At 54.2% G+C, this 23,242-nt stretch overlaps 8 protein-coding genes across 8 annotated transcripts in view; 4 read left to right on the plus strand and 4 right to left on the minus strand.

The window, feature by feature from the left end:
* The window catches only part of AURANDRAFT_33733 (hypothetical protein), a gene marked incomplete at both ends in the record, with an annotated part of 10,300 nt that extends 6,663 nt beyond the window's left edge, over nucleotides 1–3,637 (plus strand). Inside the window, 3 exons of the mRNA XM_009043393.1 lie at nucleotides 82–1,329; nucleotides 1,408–2,252; nucleotides 2,323–3,637. Coding sequence (XP_009041641.1) covers nucleotides 82–1,329; nucleotides 1,408–2,252; nucleotides 2,323–3,637 — 3,408 coding nt within the window. The remainder of the gene's footprint in view (nucleotides 1–81; nucleotides 1,330–1,407; nucleotides 2,253–2,322) is intronic.
* Nucleotides 3,638–4,017: 380 nt separating this feature from the next.
* Nucleotides 4,018–4,540, minus strand: AURANDRAFT_67837 (hypothetical protein; the record flags this gene model as incomplete). Its single annotated transcript, XM_009043418.1, has 3 exons — nucleotides 4,018–4,167; nucleotides 4,188–4,353; nucleotides 4,449–4,540. 3 exons carry the CDS (start codon nucleotides 4,538–4,540, stop codon nucleotides 4,018–4,020), a joined length of 408 nt encoding a protein of 135 aa, XP_009041666.1.
* Nucleotides 4,541–5,592: 1,052 nt separating this feature from the next.
* On the minus strand, nucleotides 5,593–10,609 carry AURANDRAFT_67838 (hypothetical protein; the record flags this gene model as incomplete). Its single annotated transcript, XM_009043417.1, has 11 exons — nucleotides 5,593–5,666; nucleotides 5,695–5,996; nucleotides 6,171–7,684; nucleotides 7,728–8,460; nucleotides 8,709–8,736; nucleotides 8,866–8,939; nucleotides 8,978–9,036; nucleotides 9,320–9,561; nucleotides 9,993–10,110; nucleotides 10,382–10,448; nucleotides 10,521–10,609. The coding sequence occupies 11 exons, from the start codon at nucleotides 10,607–10,609 to the stop codon at nucleotides 5,593–5,595; spliced, it is 3,300 nt and encodes a 1,099-aa protein (XP_009041665.1).
* A 431-nt stretch (nucleotides 10,610–11,040) lies between these two features.
* Nucleotides 11,041–13,844, plus strand: AURANDRAFT_55474 (hypothetical protein; the record flags this gene model as incomplete). The annotated part of the gene is made up of 2 exons (XM_009043394.1): nucleotides 11,041–11,992; nucleotides 12,257–13,844. The coding sequence occupies 2 exons, from the start codon at nucleotides 11,143–11,145 to the stop codon at nucleotides 13,648–13,650; spliced, it is 2,244 nt and encodes a 747-aa protein (XP_009041642.1).
* Nucleotides 13,845–14,903: 1,059 nt separating this feature from the next.
* AURANDRAFT_59604 (hypothetical protein) lies at nucleotides 14,904–15,683 on the minus strand (the record flags this gene model as incomplete). The annotated part of the gene is made up of 4 exons (XM_009043416.1): nucleotides 14,904–15,331; nucleotides 15,383–15,434; nucleotides 15,495–15,578; nucleotides 15,624–15,683. 4 exons carry the CDS (start codon nucleotides 15,681–15,683, stop codon nucleotides 14,904–14,906), a joined length of 624 nt encoding a protein of 207 aa, XP_009041664.1.
* An 815-nt stretch (nucleotides 15,684–16,498) lies between these two features.
* On the plus strand, nucleotides 16,499–18,635 carry AURANDRAFT_67841 (hypothetical protein; the record flags this gene model as incomplete). The annotated part of the gene is made up of 4 exons (XM_009043395.1): nucleotides 16,499–18,044; nucleotides 18,091–18,413; nucleotides 18,459–18,533; nucleotides 18,561–18,635. 4 exons carry the CDS (start codon nucleotides 16,499–16,501, stop codon nucleotides 18,633–18,635), a joined length of 2,019 nt encoding a protein of 672 aa, XP_009041643.1.
* Nucleotides 18,636–19,916: 1,281 nt separating this feature from the next.
* AURANDRAFT_67842 (hypothetical protein) lies at nucleotides 19,917–21,266 on the plus strand (the record flags this gene model as incomplete). The annotated part of the gene is made up of 2 exons (XM_009043396.1): nucleotides 19,917–20,788; nucleotides 21,158–21,266. 2 exons carry the CDS (start codon nucleotides 19,917–19,919, stop codon nucleotides 21,264–21,266), a joined length of 981 nt encoding a protein of 326 aa, XP_009041644.1.
* A 1,975-nt stretch (nucleotides 21,267–23,241) lies between these two features.
* The window catches only part of AURANDRAFT_72688 (hypothetical protein), a gene marked incomplete at both ends in the record, with an annotated part of 2,297 nt that continues 2,296 nt past the window's right edge, over nucleotide 23,242 (minus strand). Inside the window, one exon of the mRNA XM_009043415.1 lies at nucleotide 23,242. This exon is cut by the window's right edge and continues 709 nt beyond it.

Raw genomic sequence — 23,242 nt, forward strand, 5'->3', positions numbered from 1 at the left:
CGACGGAATCTCACCTCAACCAGCATTGGTAACAAGCAGTGACCCATACTTTCAATCATGATTGGAGAAGTAATGCCACAGGTACTGGCATCTATGCTCAACGAGCCCCGTCTGTCCGAATGGCGTGATACCCTCTCGCCTCTCCCATGGTGCCTGACAGATACAATTGCTGTAGATTTGGAGTCAGTCGTCGAGTCTGCCCTCTTTGCCAAACATGCCCGACGTTGGCCGTTATTGTTCGACCCCCATGGCGTCGCACTCAAATGGGTGTGTTCCGCAGAAAATTACTTGACTGTCGTCCGCGGGTCCGGAGAGCATTCCAGGGTACATCGTGCTGTTGAAACTGCGGCTCCGCTTGGCACCTCTGTGCTTATCAAGGATGTGCGTGAAGAAGACCTTCTTAATCCGGCGATAATGGTAGAAATGATCCCACGCTGTCTTCAATTAAACACGGCAACTTACACTGAGACAGAAAAGACCGGCGATGGGTCTGGGCACGTCAGGAGAAACCTGTCGATTGGACCTCCAAACCTCAGTAACGTATTTGACTGCCAGGAAGGATTCAGATTTTACATGACAACACAATGGCTGAAACGACCACTTCCAGAAGTCATCTGGGACGGGCGCGAGCAGCTCGTATTGATTGATTTTGCGCATTCTCCATCCGCCCTTCAGATGGAAATGCTCCGTGTGATCGTGTCCCAAGAGCAAGCTAGTCTTTACAAAGAAGGAACGAACATTGTACAACAAAACAAGAGATGCAAGGAACGGGTTAGCGAAGTCGAGAAAGAGGTCCTTTCAGCTTTGACAGTGCAACGTGGGGACGGCACCTCCGTTCTCGATGATGGTCAGGCCATCGAGAAGTCTCGCATATTGATGGAAGAAGTTCGCGGCCTGCGCGAACAAGAGCTCGACTTAAGTAGCAATAAGCGCGATCTTTATTGTTCGCATGAGCATTACATCCCAGTAGCTTGTGCTGCGCAAGTTTTTTTTTCTGCCATCTCTGACTTAATTCATGTAGAGGCTGTGTATGCATTCTCTCTCACGTGGTTCGTCGAGTCCATTTTGCTTAGTACGCTTCGAGGGTGCAGTATTGGCCATGCTGCGATACAAGCAGACACAGACCAAAATTTGTCGAACCGCCTCGATCATGTGCGCATAAAACTGGCCCACACACTCTTTTCTCGCGTTAGTTCGGCCTTGTTGACAAAGGATAGGCTACTGTTTGCGCTGCTCTTAGCCGTACGACCACATCTTGCTCAGGGGCACATAGGCGATGCCGAGTGGCACTTCTTGCTTACCGGCGCTACGAGTGTCTCTTGGAAACAGGTGTCTGCCCCCCCTGATTTGGGTGTTACTAAAACTTCGCAAGAACATGAGTCAAAGGCACCAATCGCGGTGACTGAGCATGCCAACCCTGCGAAAACTTGGCTACCGGATGAACAATGGAATGAAATGTGCTCGCTTGCTACCCTACCGACTTTTGCTGGGTTGATCGAGGAGTTCGAAGCTCAAATCAAGATGTGGAAACGCATTTATGACGCTTCGGAGCCACATGAGCAGCCCCTACCTCGCCACTGGGATGCTGACCTACGTGGAGTTAACAGACTTTGCATTCTTCGGTGTCTGCGACCCGACCAGATAGCAAATGCAGTCCGAAGGTTTGTTCGAAATGAGCTTGGCAACAATTTCCTCAATGCTCCACCGGCCAGTATTGATTCAATTATAAGTGAAAGCAAGCCTGCTGTGCCCATTATGGTGACAACCACACGTGAAAATACGGCCGCCGCGGCCAACATGGTGATTGCCACAGGAAAACACATGGATCGATTTATTGCGCAGATACTTGTAGTGCCAGGTTGCAGGAGTAGCGGGGACGCGACTCTCGCACAGGCACGCTCGCGTGGTACGTGGGTTCTAGTGCGAAACCCGCAATTATGCCCGGAGTTTAGCTTGCGTCTCGAGGAAGTTTGCCTCGGCTGGGCGTCGGTTGATACGAACACAAAGTTTCGTCTGTGGTTTGTGGTTGACATCGAGAACGTACTATCCACTAACGTACTTCGCCTAGCCACCAAGTTTGCCTATGAGCCGCTGTGTGGGGTTCGCGCCGTTGTTCTTGACCTGTACATGTCCGCATTGGCCAGCACTCCTGACTTTTTAACTCGCTGCACTAGAGGGAACGAGTTTCGTAGACTTTTCTTTGCATTGTGCATATGCCATGCAATCTTGCGCGAACGTATCATGTATGGCTCGTCTGCACCCGGCGTCCCATGCAATTCTAAGGCAACTTGCGAATCTCGCTTAAACTGAATTTTACTTTAGGCTTGGTTGGAACGCGTCATATAACTTTCAGACATCCGATTTGCTGATGTCGTCAGAGCAGCTCATTCATCTCCTTGACAACCACGAAGATAGCCAAAACGCGGCGCCATTTGCCGCCATCGAGCTCTGTATCAGGGAATATATTTATGGTGGGCATATCACAGACGTGATTGATCACCGCCTACTGGGCCTTGTGTTGAGTCGGTTCTGCTGCTCTGACGTTTTACGTCCCGGCCATGCCCTCAGTCCTTCTGGTGAGTTTCGTATGCCCCTTCAAGATGGGAATCAGGCGTCATGGCTTAGAACGGTCGAGGGTCTGCCCGAAGTAGCACCCCTTGAGTTTTTGGGTCTCCACGAAAGTGCCACGGCAGGGAGAAATAACAAAGAAACTGCATCATTACTTAGTGCTGTCTTTCTCACCCAGGGTGCCAATAATAGCAAGAGCATTGAGTTCGACAATTTTAAGGCAGTAGAAACTCGAGTTGATGAGTTGCTGTGTCTGCTTCCATCACACGAACTGGGCCATGGTGAGGTGAAGAGGGGCTATTTGGGGGGCAATATCGGATTTACAGATAGTAGCTTGGCCCACGAAGCAGGCAAGTACAATGTACTCACCGGCGCGGTGCAGAGATCTCTGTTCAGCATAAGCAGCGCACTCTCCGGTAAGAAGAATTTGGGCCCATCGTTGGAAAAGATGATTTCACAAATTGCAGGGGATGAAGTTCCCACTGACTGGTGCAGATTTTCTTATTTGTCCAATAGTAGACTCACTGCATACATCCATGATCTGGTCCTGCGGTATAATTTTTTTGCATCATGGTTACTACAACAGGCCCCACCCATTTATTGGCTGAGCGCATTTTTTTCGCCAGTCGGCTTTCTCTCGGCAATGCAGTTGGATTATGCAGCCCACAGCTCACAAAACATAATGAACATCTATCTCAGATGTAGCCTATTATCAGTTTCCGAGGAAAATTTTAGACTCGCCGACCCACTAGCGCATGGTGTTCATGTCAAGGGTATTTTCATCCACAGCGGAAGGTGGGACTTGCGCAGAAAAGGACTTGTAGACTGCCTCCCGAAGTCACAATTCACTGCAGCTCCTTTGATCTGGTTTGAGCCAACAATTACCAGCACTGATCGAAAACCAGACGGTCCTTTCGCTTGTCCACTGTATAGAACAGCTTCCCGTTCAGGCCAGATCTCCTCCGATGGCCAGTCGAACAACTTTGTCATGTGCATTGACGTTCCTTCACCGTTGCCCGCAAGCCACTGGATTGAGCGCGGCACCGCAATGCTGCTGCAAGTTGAATGATAGAATTCCGAAGTACCAACGACAGCGGCCGGAGAATTTCAAGGCCCGTGGATCGACCACACTGAACTCCCCCCGCGCCCCCGCCGACAAATAATTGCAGCTGATGGCCCACTACGGCCGATCTTGAGCTGAGGGAGAACGTTGGCGGAATTGGCCGGATTGACCGCGTTGGCCGAGTCCCATTGGCCACGTCCAACCGCGATTGGCCGTGCGTCCAGTGGCCTTCGTCCGATCGTCCGATCTGGCCGATCGTCCGATCGCGCCGGTCTGGCCGACGCGTAAAAATCGACGGTGCGCGGCGTCGCGGGCTTAGTGCGAGGACTGCCAGCCAGAGAGGCCGCCTCGAGCGCCGGGGTACGGGGGTAGAATTTAAAAAAAAGTTATTGGGGCTTCGGGGAGGTGAGTCCCTTCGGGTCCCCGGCGAAGCCCTTGTAGCCTACTTTTGGGACTCGGTCGGTCGGTCGGTCGGCCGCCGCCGCCACCGCCGCCGCCGCCGCCGTGTAGAGGAATGTAAGCTCCTTCACTATATACTAGAAAGGTAGATATTTACACCGGGATCTAGCAACACTAAGCCAGCGAGCTGCCTATGCATCCCCCAGACTCCTCGGTCACTAAAAGTGTGCAAGAAAAAAAAAGAAGAGGATGCCGAATCCGCGTATCCTCGTACAAAAGATACAAGTAAGCCAACATATGTCCACTGCACTGTGAACCTGAAGCTAAGTAAGAGAAGTATACGTTGAAGGGGCAATTCCCGCTACAGGGCCCCAAAACTTGATTCATACCGTCCTCGGTATAGCAGAGCTCAACGAACCAATGGCGTGGATACCTGGAGCTTAAAAGGCACATCTCAAATAAACAAGAGGATCCAATGGCCTCGTCCTTGTCCGATCGCGGTTGGCTCATCGTCCGATCGTCCGATCGCGGTTGGCTGCCCGTCCAACGGCGTCCGTCCAACGCGGTCAATCCGGCCAGTTTCGCCAACGTTCTCCCTCAAATCTTGAGACATTAACACGTCGTTGAACTTGGCTTTCAACGCTTACTTTGCTCACGCGACCCTCGATCACAACTTAGGGCTGCAATGGCTCTCTCGTCTTCTCAGGCCCGCAGCTCTGCGAAAATGCAGCGAAGCGCAACTATCACAGTGGCTTTGTGGACCGCGGGGGCGCGGAGCATCCGCAGGCGAAAACGCGACCGCCGGGTGATTGCGTGGCGCCTCAAACAGGTTTAGGGGCTGGGATGACGCGCGTTCAGCTCCCCCGACGACCTCTGGCTAAGTTTTGAACCTATGCAGCACCGGGAATCGCTCGGTGTCACCCCAGCATCGTCGCGCTCGGTCCAAGGAACCGTTCGGTGTCACCCCAGCCGATGCAGACGCGCCCGCCGCGTTCGCGTGCTCTGCCAGAGTGACTTTCAGCTCCCTCGGCAAAGCAGGAGGCTCAGGCTGCCGATGAGCGAAGCCCTTGGCGCTAACCCTTGCATGATAGCCGCCGCAAGATCTAGCTGTTCCTTCCTAGACTGTCACTCACTAATCAACGGACCACGCTGCCGTGCATGATACCTCGAGAGCGCAGCTTCGCCTTTGGCTCGAGACGATGTGGCTGGTCGGGGGCGCGGGGCTGCGTCTGGGGTTCGGGGTGCCCAAAGGTGCTATGCCCGCGTCATATAGGTGCTTGCTTGGGAACCTCATGACTAGCCAGAGGGCAGGACGAACATAGTCATTGGCCTACTGCAGTTGCCCTGGTCCGTACCTTGAGTAGCAGTGAGATTCAAGCCTGGCACTATCACCGTCCCAATATAGAGGGGACATAGGGCCACATTGAAAGCCAGAGTTTCATGCCTCATCAGCTCAACATGGCTTTGCTTTTTCCCGGCCCATCCAAAAGCACCATCTACTACTGAATGAATGCGGAGAGCCACAGGATAGTCTGCATTGTTCTTGATTCGCCAAGTGGCAACTAGTGGATGACCAAAACTGGCCCTACTGGGTACGTCCAGCGTGCAAGAGACCACCGACTGCGCAATAAGGGTACTAGGACATAAGATATAAGTCTCGACACTTTGGTCAACGATGAGGTCCTCATTCAATGCAAACCAGCGTACTACCAGGTAACCTTGATTCCTACCCGAGATTGGTGTACTGAAGTCTATCGCAAGTGTCTCCTCCTGCGCCAAAACTGTTGAAGCCAACACCCCCCGGGGGAAAATACGACGCGACGAAATTCTAGGCGCATGCTTGTATGTAATAGTTTCAATCGCAACAGGCAGTAGTTGTGAATTCTGAATTGTGCATTTCATTTTGGCACCTCGCTCGTCGGAACCATCAACATTGGCACTATTCCAATGACAGAAATCTGAACACCTAATCAGTGAATTAATGACTCGAAATTCCACCAGAAATGGCGATATTACAGTCACTTGTATGCGCTTTTGGAAATGATCGCTTAAAGTTTCCTCCATCTGCGTCCCATCCGGTCGAGCTGTTACCCCCCCCTCCGCTGCTGATAGCGACCCCCTATCGATCGCAGCCTTGCACACGAGCTCAGTTTGCTCATGACAGGTGATCCATAAGCCTAGCTCTCGAGCCTTGTTACCAAAATTGCAAATGTTGAACATGTAGCGCCTCAGAACCCCCCCCCGAATCACTTGCACTAAGTCAGGACCTGATGATGACAGCCTGACACCATCAAGCTGAAACGTTACATCAAGCCACACATCATTGGATGCGGAAATGTCAATTATTACTCGTTTGGATATTGACTGAACTATCATGATTACTGCTCTGATAAAAGTAGGTACCCCAGTGAAGACTACATGGGACCCATCGAGCGAAAGTTCCACGGATGCTGTTGCAGTTGGCTTTAAATGGACGGTTGCAATGCATTCGCGCCGAGCTTGTGACACCTCAAAGAGAACTTGTGCATCCGCTGCTGGCTTTACTGACGCGAGAATAGAACAGCCATTTTTGGCAAGAACAAGCTTCAGTGTTTCTGCCACAGCTGTACTGCAAGGTACCTTAACATTGCCGCACCATCCATAGAATGTGCCTGGAATAAGTGCACTCGAGTCTTCCCTGTGGCCATGGAGTGATATTAGTTCTCCTGGTCTTACTATAACCGAATCTTCTTTGGCGGCGTTGTCTGATCGAAATATTAACTCAAGGTGCCTAATGTGAAGCGGCTCTGGCGTGGATATTCTTATCCGAAGCTCAACAACAATAGTTTGAGCGGTGTTCTTTTCGGATGCTACAATCCTAGTTGCACAATCAACCAGACCTTGGTCAAGAACCTGCACAGCCGGAGCCGCATATTTTGAATCCTTGATTTGGGACTGGGACTCGCCAAACCGAGCAGTTGAGAAACCTCGAAGCAGAGCTGTGTTGGCTCTGTCATCAAGAGCACCGTGCGTTAGTAACTTGAGAGCATCTCGCTGGGCAGCAATAGCAACCGTAGGGCGAGATAGGTAATCCCGCAGGTCTTTATGTGCAAGCTTGAAAAAGACAGTGATACATAGAGAGCTATTGCCTAGACGCAATGCACATTGTCCTAGATGTTCGAGCAAAAATGCACGTGACCAGGCCCATGCTGTTGCTATGCCACTACACATTAGTGTCTCGTTATCCTCGTACCACTTGAGAGCAACATCCAGATGTCTCGCTGCTTCTACATCAAGAGAGACAGGTTCGGCCTTGGAGAATGCATTTCCAAGTGCAGCATGAAGCCACACAGCCCTTCGTTGCTTTGTCTCACGGTGCGATGCCCCCAGAGTGTCTAATGCCTCTTGCAACAGCTCCGAGACCATAGCCACATGATCAAATCCACGCGCTATATGATCCAGCGCAGCACGACACAACTCCCCCTCCAGGCCCGATGAGAGTTCAGAAGGCGTATCAGGAAGAATTGACTGGGATTTTGATGTTTGTGACGTGACCTCTTCATCGACCCGTGGCAAAGCACCAACAAACTCAGGTGCTGCAAGTGAGATTCGGCTGAGCCTCTCAGTCGAGAAAGCGGATTCTGGCAAGTTTCTCAGTACTGCATCCCGCCGCACCTAGAGAAACTTGAGATGGGGGAATATCTTTCTAGTGTCAGACGCAGCGCGCAACAGCACACGCTGCGGCTGCGGCATAGTGATACAGAGGTTCTGCGTAGGCAAGAAAATCTCGTTGGTCTCGTAACCACGAGAAACTTCCACTGTTGGTGAACTTAATCTGAGATTGGGTCATTGGAACCGAGCACGAGAGCTTCGCAGAGCTGGTTGGCATGCTGAGGCGTAGGGCACTCTTAATAGGCTCGTTTAAGGCACATCGTTCTGAAATCGATGGAACATCTGCTCGCGCAGACTCACGTGGTTTTTCAAAGATGCATGGGATATGTTCCGACGCCACACAAGTACCATTCGAGTAACTCAATGTTGAGTAGTGTGTTATGAGTTGCGCAAACACAACATGCTGGCGACTAAGCCAGCCCCAGTGTTGATGGGTCGCATCTCCAGCAGACGTTTGTCGGAAGTGCCAAAGATGCGTCTGAATTTGCGTGGCCGCTTCTTCCACCTTATTATGCTGGAGAGCAAGGCGACATACCTTATAATTTACGTAGTCCGCGACTCCTTTGACCTGATCATTGGGGTCTTGAAACTCCTTTGAGAATAATGCCATGATCATCGCTGGTTCTGCAGCGAGAAGCACCACAGAGAGCGCCGACAATGACGCGTATGCTGCTCTGTAATGGCGCAGCGCTTTGTCTAAATTTCCCTGGAACTCATAGAACCACGCAATCTTAAAAGAGTAGCGCGCTACGAGTGGGGTCCATGAAGGCCCACCACGCCTGCAGGTGCAAACATTTTTGATGGACACACTCACACGTGTACGTACGCCGTAGCCACGCTCAAGTGCTTTTTCCCATTTTTTTACCCTCCGTGCTCGACTCAAGTAGTGCTGAATAGCACAGTCTTGGACAGTGCGTCGCAAATTGGCAAGCAAGTCTCCCTGCGAATTGGTGTCAGCCTGCAGATCTCTGTCGTGGAAGACCTGCACACGTGTGTGCCACTCCTTGCAATGCCTTAGGATGGACACAGCTGCAATGCAAAAAGACCAAAGGTGCCTAAGCTGTGGAATTCATATTTCACGAGCTACTAGGCCATTTGCTCGGGTACTTGCCCAGTGAACATCGCCTTCGGAGAGCAGTGAGTATTTTCTCTTCATCTTCAGTTGTGCATCCGGACGCACCTACGCCGAGATGGTAACATCAGTATGGAAAATAGACACGACAACGGGCTGGCTATGTCTGAGTGAGTGGACTCTGCGCTAGGTGGAGCAGGGTCATTTTCTTTTTGTGATTCTACCTGATCCACCGTGCCCGGTGATTTTGACGCATTGTTGACCCGCCCTTCAATCGGTTGCTCTATTATTGATCCATCGGTCCGAGCAAACGAGGATGTCATTGATGTCGATGCGTCTGCATGGATGACATCTGTATCGTCGCCCGTAAGGCTCGACACGACAAGTACCAGGACTATACACACATCACGACCCAGAAGATCGCTTCTTAGAGTGTCTAAATGGCTGACCAAATTTGCTGACAGGTCTTTCGTGCCCAGCGAGGGCACGCGTCTTGTGATAATGATAACGGCAGGTCGTTCCAAAAACTGATTGCGTAGCCATGCTGTTTTGAGCAAGCCACGCACAGGATAAGCCTCGAGGGGACATCCGTCGGGAGCACGCTGACGCGAGTCAATCTCCTTTTTCCGTGCAAAGCGATGATTCAAAGATACTAGTTTGTAGCGAATTTGCAACATCAATTGGGACGCTGGACTTCTCTCCATCTCCGCTGCTGCTGATAGCGCCGACACAAATCGATCGCCGAGACTCCCAGCACCGCGCGAATCGGATAGAACAAAACATAATGGACGGGGCACCTCGACAAGCTCTGTAGGATAATTTTGCATCAGAGGATCTTATTAATTTAGTATAGACCAAACGACACACAGGTTCTGTACGTACATCGACACTCTAGTCTGAGTTTCCCCGAGTTTTCGCCGGATTCTGACTTTGCAGACGCATATTATATTTAAAGCAAATCGGGGTTAATTTTGACATGACACGATGAGCTGTTGGATTAGTGCAAACAATTTTTTTTTCTCCGACGCGTCACGGGCGAGGAGGGCCCAGGAGGTCCCCAGAGACCAGCCCATGAGCTAGAAGAAAAGAAGAAAGAAGCAAGCGACCTGCCTACCTTCATATTGTAACTGTTATATGCGAAGGCCTGCAGGCTGAGCAAACACACTTCCAGCTCCCGCTCTCAGGAGGAAGATTCTCCTGTATCTGCCCTACTGCCCTTATTTCCTTAGGTCGAAGCACTCTCAGCTGCCTTCGCATCTGCCTCAACTGCTGCTGCTGCTCTGGCTACTGCTGCCTGAGCTGCTGCTGCGGCTGCATCGGCTGCCGCTCTAGCTTCAGCGTTCAATTGCTCATGTCCCTAACAAGCACTACGTAAAACCCAGCAATCTCAATTAATCAAGCTATGGACGATCCCCGCGACTGCATTTTGGCTCGAGGGAGGGTGTGCGTTGGCACGATTTGGGAGCCTGAGAAGGGGGGTGAGATTAAGACTGCCAAGTTTCAGGTCTGAAGACCATGGGGTTAGTCCCGGTGATCGGTTCATCGCATCAAACGAATGCATGATAATCCCATGACTATATTCTGGGTCGCAGCTGTGCTACAGCTTACGGTGGCACTCTAATACATACATAGGTCGAGTCTACCAAGTTTGGGGCTCGCGCGCGACGATCGCGGCGATGCGACCCCTCACCCTCACTACACCGCACATATTATGGCCTTTTAGACGATGGCGCGCGCGCCCAACCCCATGGTCTTCAGACCTGAAACTTGGCAGTCTTAATCTCACCCCCCTTCTCCCAAATCGTGCCAACGCACACCCTCCCTCGAGCCAAAATGCAGTCGCGGGGATCGTCCATAGCTTGATTAATTGAGATTGCTGGGTTTTACGTAGTGCTTGTTAGGGGTATGTCCGCATCCGGATCCATTCTCCCCCTGCAATTGAGCGCGGGGGAAAACGCAAACGCGAAGCGAAAGAAAAGAATGCGTGGGGTCTACGCAGAGAGACCGAGCGCTGGGTCCCAAACCTAACGAGATAGTAAGGTCCAGGAAGACTCTCCGTCTATTACAGTGCGGGAGGCAACTATAACAGGGTTAGAAGAGGAAGAGGTAAGGTTTTATACCAAACGCTTCGAACCGCATCTTCCCCAAATAGCCAATAACCAGGGGAGCTGCGGGCCACTAAGCTACAACCATTCCTTCACACCGCGCATCAGGAAGCCATCGCCGTGCCCGGCGCCATCACGGCGCTCGTCGCTCGCGTGTGGAGAATCGGGCCGCGATCGCCGGCGCATCGCAGCGCTGGACCGGAGGAGCGGTGACAGGGCGATTGATTAACGCAGGACATGCGCTCCGTCGATTCTCGTCACTGGAGTCTTGTGCACGATTGTCGATGAGTGATACCGGGACAGCCTCAAAATTACGGTGCGTGGTGAGTCGATTAATCGCTGCTGGTGATATCCGTGCCGAGGATCCAGCAGCATGCGTGGTGGGAGTACTTGTGAAGCAGCACCCTGAATACGGACGCAAGCCGCAGGCGGCGCTACGAAACATGGTGCGCGATGCGTTGTCGGAGGGCTCCATCAATGACACCGACGTTTCCGCGACCGGGAAGCGGACTATAGAGACTTGCGTCGTCAATGTCAGCGGTGGGGACTCAGGAGTGGCCAAGGCGGTGGCGTCTATGAACGATGGTTTGCGGGGGACGTACTCGGCGCTCCAGGGCAGCCCGTTGGCTTCACCGACATCTTCGAGACAGGGCGATGGGTCTGCGTCAGCTGCTCGGTCATCGAAAAAGCGGCGGGTCCACGGGACTGCCCCCGAGGAGGTGGTAGCTTCGGTCGACCCAGTAGCCGCATCGCGTCGCCTGGCTCCGCAAGTGTCCCTCAACGAATATGTGGGTTATGCAGGCGCGGTGACACGCGTGCGGGAAGCGGTCGTAGACCAGTTGTCAGCGCGTGAGTCGTATGCGGCGCTGGGCGTTGATGGTCCACGGGGCGTGCTCGTGCATGGACCACCAGGATGCGGAAAGACGCTTCTCTGCCGGGCGACGGCCGGTTCGGCGGCAATTGCGCTCGCAGCGGAAGGGGGTGGTGAGTTGAGCTACTTTGAGCTCTCCGGTGGTGACCTGGGGTCGGGACCTGAGGCGGAGATGAATCTAGAGCGACTGCTCTCGGCAGCCACTACAGCGGCGCCGTCTCTCGTCTTCCTCGACGATCTCGATGTGCTCATCGGTTGCGGCGGTGGTGCCGGCGTCAGCAACGGCAGTGAGTCACTGCACGCTAGGCGCCTTGCTCAGTGTAGGATGTTTAGGGTGGTTCTATCTTTGGGCCAATTTTATCCCATCATAAATGCACCAGAGGGCTTACGAGTTTTCCCTCCTCTCCCAACTTGGAAAATCTCCCCCCACCCCGTATGATTTCAAAAGTTGATGACGCTCGGGTTTCGATCGGACCGAAGGACTCTCGAGCGTGGGCATCCCAACTCATACCTTGATTCTGGCATAGGTATTGCGTCGCGCCTCTGTGGATGCCTTGACGCGTTGCCCTCGTTCCGGTGTCGTCCGGATGCTACGCCACCGTCGTCATCAGATGGGTTGAATCTTGTAGTCGTGCTTGCCACGGTAAGGACCCCCGATTCGTTGGACACGCGACTTCGGCGGTTGGGTCGCTTTGCGCGGGAGGTCGCAATTGGCGCACCCGACCGCGCCGCGCGAGAGGCCATACTTGATGCGGCACTCCCTCGTCTTCGGGATCACGATGTTGCGCTTCAAGATGTGGTCCGCGTGACGCCCGGTTGGGTCGGCGCAGACCTCGTCGCCCTCGCCGACGAGGCCGGCGCTGTCTGTGCACGACGCGTCAGCGCGTGGCGCGCTGCCGCAGCTGCCACGGATGGTACGGCGGCACATCCAGCCGCTACTGAAAAAAGTGTCTTCGTTGCCCTCCCTAATGGTGCTCATATGCCGCCGTCGCCGCTCCTGGTGACGCATGCAGATGTTTTACGTGCGCTCACCACCGTAGAACCATGCTTTGGCCGGTCGGGCTTCAGCCGTGCACCCGACGTTGACTGGAAGGACGTCGGTGCGCTCGTCGGCGTGCGGGACGAATTGACGACGTCAATTCTTGCGCCTATTGCGGACCCTGATCGCTTTGCTGCGCTTGGCGTTCCGCTTCCGGCCGGCGTACTCCTCTACGGACCACCGGGCTGCGGTAAGACGCTCCTCGCCCGCGCAGTCGCCCGGGCCTCGGATGCTAATTTCATCAACGTCAAGGGTCCTGAGCTTCTCAATAAATATGTTGGCGAGAGCGAGCGGGCTGTCCGGGCGCTTTTTGCGCGCGCGTCTGCGTCTGCTCCGTGCATCGTCTTCTTTGACGAGGTTGACGCCCTCGTCCCGCGCCGTGGCGGCCCTCTCGGCGACGGCACGCAGGCTTCCGGCGACTCAAATGGCGTCACAGATCGCGTCGTCAATCAGCTTCTCACAGAACTCGACGGACTTGACACACGCGGCCAGGTCTATGTTGTCGCCGCGACGAATCGTCCTGAGCTTGTCGACCCCGCGTTTCTCCGTCCAGGGCGCGTTGACAAGCTTCTTTTTGTGCCTCTCCCTAGACCAGAGGAACGGGTTTCCATCCTTGTCGCCGCCACACGCCGTGTTAAGCTCCACGCGGATGTCAACCTTGCCGCCCTCGGCCGAGACGCCCGCGCCGATGGCTTTTCTGGAGCAGACCTTGCCGCCGTCGTCCGCACTGCGGGCCTCGCAGCCCTAAAACAAGGAATGGGCGAACTCAACCATGACCACTTCCACGCTGCTCTCGGCCAGATACGGCCCTCCGTCTCCAGTGGCGATGCTGAAGCCTACGACCGGGTCCACGCCCGCATCCGCGGCACGGACAGCACGTAGCACCTCGAAGCGCCTTTCATCCGTGGGTTGTCGGTGGACGATGTCGTGCTCGGACGACGCGGCGATCTCGGGCTCGATCGACTTACAGGTGTCCTACACGCCCGCGCCGGGCAGCCCGCGGGAAACTCGACGCTTTCTAGTTTGGGCCCCACCCGCCCCCCCGGCGCCTGAGTAAAGCCCCCAGCTGCCGGCCCAAAATTCTCGGGGCCGTTTCGGGTTCCTTGGGGTCCCGTCCGGCGCTGGGGGGTTCTGGGCGAGGTTCTGCCGCCGCCGGCGGCCGCGGGGCCGCGGGGCTTACTAGAACGAACTAGAACGGTTCTAGTTCTAGTATAGGGCTCCGGGTGATGGGAGTTTCTAGCCACGATGCGAGACACAGTTACCGCGCCCGGCCTATCTTGAGAGGCCTCGGGGTGCGCGGGGGTGGTCGACACAACAGGGGGGGCGAGGGGGGCACAGTGGGCGCGCGACGGGCGGCCGGCGGGGCCGGCGGATCCAGCGGGATTCCAGTTTAGGGCTCGGATTCCGAGTCGTCGTCCGAGCTAGAGATTTCAAGCCAGCTGCGCGCGGTCCCAGTAATGCTGGGCGGTCTCTCTTTGACGGGGTTGCCATCTGCGTCCATGTATTTCATAGGCTTCGGCCCTTTCAGTGCCTTCTTGCGGCTCCGGGCGTCTGGTTCTATCAAACTAGTTAGCACTTGTTTGTTGTTCTCGTCTGTGATCATACTTTTAGCTGAGTTTAAATATTTGGCATCACGTGCCATCTCTGTTTTGACAAGTTTGATGTGTTTTCTGATGCCTTTGTTGTGCACTGATACATAGTTGTTGAAGTTGATGCGCTGGTCCTCGAGGCGTCGTTCTAGCTCCACGACCCTCGTGTTGAGTGCCACTTCGCTCGAGCTCTCGAGATTTGGATGGGGTTCTGGCAGTGGTCGGTTTGGGTTTGAGTTGTTTCTTCTCAGTTCCGCTGTGGCCTGAAAGGAAATTTTCTCGTTTGAATGCGTCCAGTTCGCCTACAGGTTGAGGACGGGTTACTTACTAGAATCCTTACTAGTATGGGCACCTCCATCTTTGATTGAAGCGGCGTTTAACATATCCCGCCGGCGGGATATGTTATCTCGTACTCTGCCTACCGACAATCCGCCGGTATGCGTGGTTAGTGCTGGCCAATTCCCCCGGGTGTGGTCTGGCCTAATCCAGCCCCTGGTCCAAGTAGAACTTGCGAAAGGCCAAACAGCCCGGAGGAGGCTCAATTATCTAACAGCAGCTGCTTTTGGCAACCCCACCAGCTGAAGGCACCCCAAGGTTGATAGTCTCGGGTAGGAAGTCTGCTTCCGTGTTCTCCTGGGAGAGGGCAAGCTGGGCAGCTTCCTGGAAAGCAGCCTCGACTTGGACTGCCTCTTTGGCAGATGTCTCAAAGTACTGCAATGGTGCTGAGCTCTTCGACTTGCACCAGGAGTGTGCCTTGGCCTTAGATACACGTCGATCATTTTCGCGGTCTACTTTGTTGCCGAGGACAATAAATGGGAAGTTTTCAATGTCAGGGGGCGACGCTTGAACCAGAAATTCTTCACGCCATGAGTCAAGATTATCGAAGGACTTCGGCTGAGTAATATCGTAGACAAGAATGCATGCGTCCGCGCCACGATAGAATGCCACCCCGAGTGATTGGAAGCGCTCCTGACCTGTGATAGACTCCAATGATTACTTGCATGGTGAGTCCTAAACATACCTACCGGCTGTATCCCAAATTTGTAGTGTCACCAGCTTATCATCATCAATCATAACCTGAACGCCCGAGCTTGATTAAAATATGAAAGGAGTTCACTCTCCACGGTAAGAAAGTACCTCTTTGGTAAGAAAGTCAGCCCCGATGGTCGCCTTGTACGATGCCGAGAAACGCTTGTTGACATACTGGTTCATCAGCGCAGTCTAGATGATATTTCTAGATGATATTCAGGGTTCTTCGCCGCGCACCTTGCCAACTCCTGAATCCCCCAAAATTATGACCTTTAATAAGACTTTCTTGCGATGCATGTCGGATTCGCTAAACGAATTACACGGTTGTTAATAGTCTATAGATACGGGGGGTGACTCCGACTATGACGACTTCAATCGGACCAAGACGGTGCCTCTACACTATGCTCTGGATCATCCTTGGGAGAGGTATTTCAGGCCTTGGGAGTTTCTATACTCTACACCTCATCCAGAACTCCCAGCATCGAGCCGAACTACGACCACAAGCGATTGCTGCCTTCTGATTGGCTGAAATTAATTAAGTCTTTTTAATTATCACAGGCGGAATATCTTGCCGTCATCTGCTAAGTTCAATTGGCATAAGGTGGACTCGGGCATCTTGCCCTCATCTCCTACCTCAACCTCGGATGGCCCCCGGCCACCTCACCATCGACTTCTACACTCAAGGGCAGCCCCCCGGCTGCCTGCCCTAGCATTAGGGTTATGTGAATTGGATAATGCATTGACTGTCATGCTCTTATTGAGTATGGTGATAGCGAAGGCCTTGTAATTACGGATTGCGCCCGATGGTATTTAAATAATTGGTTCGTGAAGCTCTGCTATACCGAGGACGGTATGAATCAAGTTTTGGGGCCATTGGAGATGACACCGTGTGACTGCACTTCCCCGTAACGTTGACCTCAACGTTCCTTAGTACCCTAGTTTGGGGTATTTCTCCCTAGTATGGTGCACTGCAACATCAAGGTGCAGTTCACTGAAGATGAAGGTAGAAACCTCTCTATCTCTCTATATTATTATTATCCTATATCATCCTACATCTTCTATCATTCCTTCATGTCGTACATGTATCTTTGAGAGCGTTGCATTTCCATGAAATGGTGCTCGATTCCCTAGAAGGCGACGGAATCTCAGACGTGTTATTGCACTGGCTCCATGCTAAAGATGAGTTGGGATACGGACCGTCGCTGTGGCTACCAGATACAGTGGTCTACAAATTTGGGCAGCCGGTACACTGGTATTTTACAAGCGCAGCTGATGGTAAGATCAAAAAGAAAAACAAACAAAATTTGGTAAACGTCCGCATCGAGGAGACGTTTAACAAGCGTAACATCGGGTGCGACATCGTTGCGTACTACATCAGCGAGGTCACCGATGAGAGCGGGGGGGGGGCAACAACAAACATAGAGTATTTCGACCGCAGAGGATTACATGATTTTTTATATAATCGCTGGAAGGAACATAATGGGGTGCTGCAGCGCTTCGTCGAACCTAAGGGGATCAGGAATGTGGTCATTCGTGCGATCTGGTCCCCGAAGGTCTGTCTGCTCGAACGAAGAGTGAATGCAAAGCAACTCCATGACCACCGATACGGCCTTTATGAACGTGCAGTTACATATGAGGGACCTGAACATTTCAGTGCGGCGGCCCCCCTTCGAGGTAGCACCCTTCCTAGTCAAATCCAACGAATCTGTGAAAATCTTGTCACACACATCAATGAAGTATCTTTCCAAAAGCACCGCATTGCACGAATGGTGATTAACTTCAAAGTGGATTCTAGAGATCGAATCTGGCTCCTTTGGAGCAGTTCTATTCGGCTTACCAGCGAGCATAAGCAAGCGCCAATCTCGATTGGAAATGCGGCTGAGACGAAACAAGCTGTCAGCATTGACTCAATTGTCCAACTACCACCATATGTCAAGCTGGTTGATAAAGCAAGTCACTCTGAGGCAGAGCCGGAGAGTCTTGCCTGCGTGTGCTGCGTTAGCTGTGCGAAAGTGGCCACGTCGGACCAATTTCATCCGGTCCAGTATAAGACCATAATTACGCACTTTGAACTACTCCTCAGCCTTCTCCAGGTTGATACAGAAACGGGGTTATTAAAATGGCCGCCCGCCCCCGAGGTTATTGCGGCAGCCGGGGGTGTCGGGTTTGGAAACCTACTCTCGCACCAGGAGCGAAACAAGCAAGAACCACGTGACATTAACGTTACTTTGCCACCGATCATTCGCAAAGTCCATCCCAAGTTGACACCTGCAATGTATCGAAAATACCGACGAGATCCCCTTTTTATGTACAAAACAGTAGCCGTCTGCGAAGACTGCTTCCTAGTATATGCAGAATTGGCAAATTCACCTTTGACCTTGATGACTACCCAGCGTGAAATTGTATCAAGCAGTCTTGGCATGGGTCTTTCCTCGCGTGCCCCACCTTGGGAAAATGAACCCTTAGGGCGACTCCATCACGAGCATTCTCATGAGGCACCCATAAAGCCGAATCGAAATACCTGGATGCTCACCGAAGCCCCCTCCATGCCTGCTCCAATTTATAGTTCGCCCAACGTTGCTAGTGATGCTTCCCCAAATACCCAGCCGGACAAATCTGGCTTGCAATTATCCGTGGATGAAATCGTAAGACGACGAGGTGTGTAGTCCTCTAACATTTTAAGTCCATATGTTTTGGTGTGCAGAGGAAACTTTTTTCAAGGCAGTAAAGAACAGAGACGATGTTCAAAAGGGTCATCCTTTGACGCACCTAGTAACCTCGTACCGCTCGATTCAGCAGCATTCGATTGAAAAGTCAAATGGATCATACAAGCCCGCGGGTATCGCTCCAGTTCAAGGGCGTGCTCCAGTTCAAGGGCATGCACATAGGAGCCCGTATTTTGAACAACCCGCTCTGTTAGATTCATCAAGAAAAAAAACAGAGAACGAAGCAAAGTCTGTGCATAGACAGCAGATTTCAAAATCGTCGAAGCAGCATAGGGAGTTTCTGATGTCCACGCATTTCACAGTGTTTTCTTCCCTCAATATTGCTTGCTGGATATAATTTTTGCAGGTTGGAAGATGTCCAGCATTACCTTGCGACACCCAGCTCACTTCGAGCCTGGGTGCAGCATGCCCCTGGACCTCGGTATGCATGACATCCTAGGCCACGTAGCCTGGCTCCAAGGGCATCATACACGGCGTGGGGTCGAGTAGACTCGCCGCCATGCGCAAAGTGGGGAGTGGCTGACCTAAACTCAGTATGGCCGCAGCAGGGTGGGGCACTAAGAAAACGCGGATAAAACGAAGGCCTCGGGATCGACGCGTCCAGCCGCGCAGTCTTGCGCGTCCGATAGCAGACACTTTTAGTGAGCAAGGAGCCTGGGGGTTGCATAGGCAGCCCGCCGGCTTGGTGTTGCTAGATCCCGGAGTATATCGGGCAGTGTAAATAATCTTAAATATCTACGTCGGTGTGGGGAAGCGGTGTAAAGGGAACATGCGGAGAACGATCCACTGCACTACAAGCGAGATTCAGCATGCGCCGACGTCGTTGCGGGTGGCGAAGCACGACAAGTCCAGCCAGCTCTCATTCTAACCCCCGGACGGAACGAGAACCTTTTTTAAGACGAAGCTATGGTTCGAGCGTCTTTATCAGCCCACAGCCGCGCGATAATGCGGAATTATGCAACGATCCCAGCAGCTTCGTGCTCCGCTAGTGTGAGCCCGAAGCACATGCGTAGACGCGAAGTGCTGCCAATCGCATGGTGACTCAAACGGTCCTTCGGGGGCTGGGATGGGGCGCGATTGATCCCCTCGACTCCTTTTTCATGTCTGTCGAACTCTCGCAGCATCGGGGATCGTGTATCATCGCCCCAGTCGATTCCCTTCAGTAGGGCTGGGTTGGTCGGTCGCTCGGTCGTCGTCGTCGTCGTCGTCGCCGCCGCCGCCGCCGCCGCCGCCGCCGCCGCCGCCGCCGCCGCCGTCGTCGTCGTCACGCGCGCGTGGAGATTCGAACCCACAATCAAGGGCAACGGATGTCCGTAAGTAGCATCTTAATTCCACCCGGGAAGGGCAAATTCGTACATAAACCACACGAAACGACCGTCGACCGAGGGGCTGCCCCGTTCGACGTGAAGATCGCCTTCTTAGTACCGACTAAGACGACGCGCGCACGATTTCGCGGACGCTGAGCCTCACTGCGCGATTAGTCGGTACTAAGAAGATCTCCAGACCCGCCCCCGGGGCCCCCGGTCGCAGCCCATAACGTGCGCAGGAGGTGCTTCAACGCGATTCAATTTAGCGTCCGAGGGTTAGAATGAGCAGCTAGACTCCAAACAGCACCAGAGCGACCCCGAGGCGGCGTAGGCCGCTCCATTAGGGCCGTAGGGGCTGGAGGGGGCCTAAAAGGAACGCAAAACGCCGGGGGGGGACTTGGATGGGACCCGCGGCGCGGTCACGCACTCGGGCCACGGTGCGCAGCGCCCCGTCCCGTTTGGCGGATTCGTAACGGAAAGGGAAGAACCCCAGCTGGATGAGTTTCGTCAGCCTTCTGGCGTTCGGCGCGTTAGTTGCTGGCACAGGTAGCGGGACGATCGCAGGGCACGCCTTTTCACCTTCTGCAGAAATGGCTGTCGCGAAGCTGGGCTGCGCGGAGAAGTACCGCATCTCAAACCTATATAAGCGTCGAAGCTTGATGGGACGACTCGCCAACGAAGCGGAGCTGTTGAGAGGAGCAGTGTTCTGGCGTCGAAGGCTATCTGTGGAGCTCACAGAGGCCAGGAAAATTGGGAACGGGCTAGGATCTTGCGAAGCTGGAATGTTGGGTCATAATGCAGCCGCAAATGCTCACTTCGGCGTGGAGCGTATTACATCAATCCACTGCAGGCTTCAAGCTGCCATGTCATCGCTGCTCGTCATAGCCAGGGACAACCTGGAGCTCATCAACCGTACTCTGACTCCGACTCTGCGAACGGAGCGCGATGCACTTGATCGACATCTCGCATTTGAGCGGGAACGCCAATCAGTCGCACGGAACGCGAACACTCAAGATGTGCGTAGGGACTCGCACCTCTTCGTCGACCGTCAACCCCTCGCCCTTGCGGGAGGACTTGCAAACTGGACTGCCTTTCGAAATGTGCTCTGGGTGTGTTGGCGCGCAGACATTTACCGACGGTGTCTCTTTGCCGTCCCGCATCGTCGACTGCCGCGAAAGTTCGCAACCGTCTTCGTGCCATACGTGCTTGATCTAGCCGGCAACGCGAGCATTCGTTTGCTGAACTCGATTCGAATCATTCAAGTGTGGACCGGAGGGGCGTCTGCCGTGGCATCCATCTTCGACATGTTCTGTTGGGGCGGCCGGCAGTTCGATGAGCACTGCGCAATCGGGACACTCGGTCGCGAAAGGTGCGAGCGCATCACCAGCGGCCTCCGGAATGGGCTTGAGATAGTGCCGATTTGCACCAAGGCGAGCCTGTTGTTCCTGAGCACGACCCGGCTGCGACGCCACCTAGCAGGCTGCTAGCTAGGCAGCGACAATGCCAAAAGCAACCGGCGAGGCAAGCAGCCCCGCAAAGGGCCGCTGCCTCGTGGGCTTGGCCTGCGCTTTCGCTCACAACCCCGCGTGGCGCGTGGCGGCCAGAAGGGGGGCAAGGGCGAAAATGAAACCCATCTTCCGAGGCCCGTATACGGGGTAGCTGGGACCAAATGCCAATGGATTGTAAGGCCCTTCAACTAAAATACTAAGTAGATATTACCTCTGATCTCCCCGGGTAGCCTAGGGGCACTAGCGCGGACTCTCAGCCTGGATAACACCAAGGCAGCCCTCGCTAGATGTGAGATAAGAAAAAGGGAAAAGATACGGCGACGCGTATCCGTAGGGTAAGGATATAATGAGATAAATAGGGCGGATACATGCAGGGCAATTTACTAGGGTGAGGCAGTGGGGGAAATCGAAATCGCAAAATCGTAAGGGGTTTGGGGTATTTCGGGTTCGCGGAAGGGTTCTGGAAGGGTTCTGGAGGGGTTCTGGCACGTGGTTTGGGGCGGGTCGCGCCCCCTAGGGCGTGGGCGGCGCGTCAGAGGTCCCCAGTAAGGCGTGAGCGGCGGTGCTGAGGCCCCTGTTGAAGTGCAAGGTTTGAGGTTGAAGCCCAGGTTGAAGCGGCGTTCAACATATCCCGCCGGCGGGATATGCTAGAACCGTCGCCTCGGAGGCACCGAGCTCATACTAACCCACGGACGGAACGAGAACCTTTTAAGACGAAGCTATGGTTCGAGCGTCTTTATCAGCCCCCAACCACGCGATAATGCGGAATGATGCAACGATCCCAGTAGCTTCGAGCTCCGCTAGTGTGAGCCTGATGCACATGCGCAGACGCGAAGTGCTGCCGGTCGCGTGGTGACTCGAACCGTCCTTCGGGGGCTGGGATGGGCGCGTTTGATCCCCTCGACCCCATTTTGATGTCTATCGACCTCTCGCAGCATCGGGGATCGTGTATCACCATCCCCAGTCGATTCCCTTCAGTAGGGCTGCGTTGGTCGGTCGTCGTCGCCGCCGCCGCCGCCGCCACCGCCGCCGTCGTCGTCACGCGTGCGTGGAAATTCGAACCCAATCTCAAGGGCAGCGGACGTCCGGAAATAGCATTTCAATTCCACCCGGGAAGGGCGAATTCGTACATAAACCACACGAAACGACCGTCGGACCGAGGGGCTGCCCCGTTCGACGTCAAGATCTCCGCCTGAACACCGAGTAACGCGACGCGCGTACGATGTCGTGGACGCTGAGACGCACTGTACCGTTACTCGGTGTTCAGAGCGACTCCGGACCCTCCCCCAGGGTCCCGGTCACAGCCCATAACTGCGCAGCGGCGCGCGATTCAATTCAGCGTCCGCGGGTTAGGCTCTATGACTAGACGTCTATGGATTACTGGATAATGAATCATTTCATTTCGACCTCGTCGATCATTTCGAGGAGGTCGTAACGATCCATCCCACCTGCTTGCACGGGTGGTGCTCGAGGCGGTGCGACTGCGCACGGCTCCCATTGTGCTGCGACGGTCTACGAAGGTCCCCGACATCCTTAGGGATCGGTAGGGACCGTGCGCCGCGCCCGCGGCACTGTACTGCTCGGTGGGCAGCCCATCGTTCGGCCGGCAGCGACGAGCGGGAGCGCATGGACGGGGACGACAGCCCTTCGCCGCTCACGAAGCGGCCCTCCGATGGGGGGTGCTGCCCCGCGACCAAGGCCTCCACGGTGGCCTCGAGCATGAGCTGCCACTGGGTCCACGTTTGGCCGAACGTCATCGCGCGGCGGCCGGAGCTCGGCCCGGTGGAATCGACGATTTCGCACTCACTCGTCGAGCCTGCCGCGCTGGACGCGATGACCCCGATGAGGAACGATCTCCGACGCTGCGACGGTCGAAAAACTGACATTAAGGAGTTGCGGAAGTCGAACGCGCCGCTCCAGAGCTCCTGAAACCCCCCGCCCGACTCACCTCGCAATCGTCCGAGTCTCGCGTCTTCGCACGCGCCTCAACCCTAAGCTTGCGCGCCACACAGCCACTGGGATCGATGTAGAGTTCTCCATATTCGCCGAGGTTCCGTTCACAGTCGACCCCCCCGAGTGGTGCGTTTTTAATTCGCGCTTCGGCGGGAGGGGTGCGAGGGCTGGGGCTGGGACGTCCTTCGGATGCGCCGTGGTTCCCCGCGTTTATCGCGTGTTTGCTGGCCTCCTAACTCCATAATCGACAAGAGTTATGCAATCTTAACGGTCTTCCGTGGCCGTTGAACTCGGCCCAAAGTGGGGGCCTTTAGACTGAACTCAGCCTCATGAGGATATGAGACTGCAATGATAGGAAGAAA

The sequence above is a fragment of the Aureococcus anophagefferens genome (genome assembly GCF_000186865.1).
Source record: "Aureococcus anophagefferens unplaced genomic scaffold AURANscaffold_53, whole genome shotgun sequence".
NCBI classification, from domain to species: Eukaryota; class Pelagophyceae; order Pelagomonadales; family Pelagomonadaceae; genus Aureococcus; species Aureococcus anophagefferens.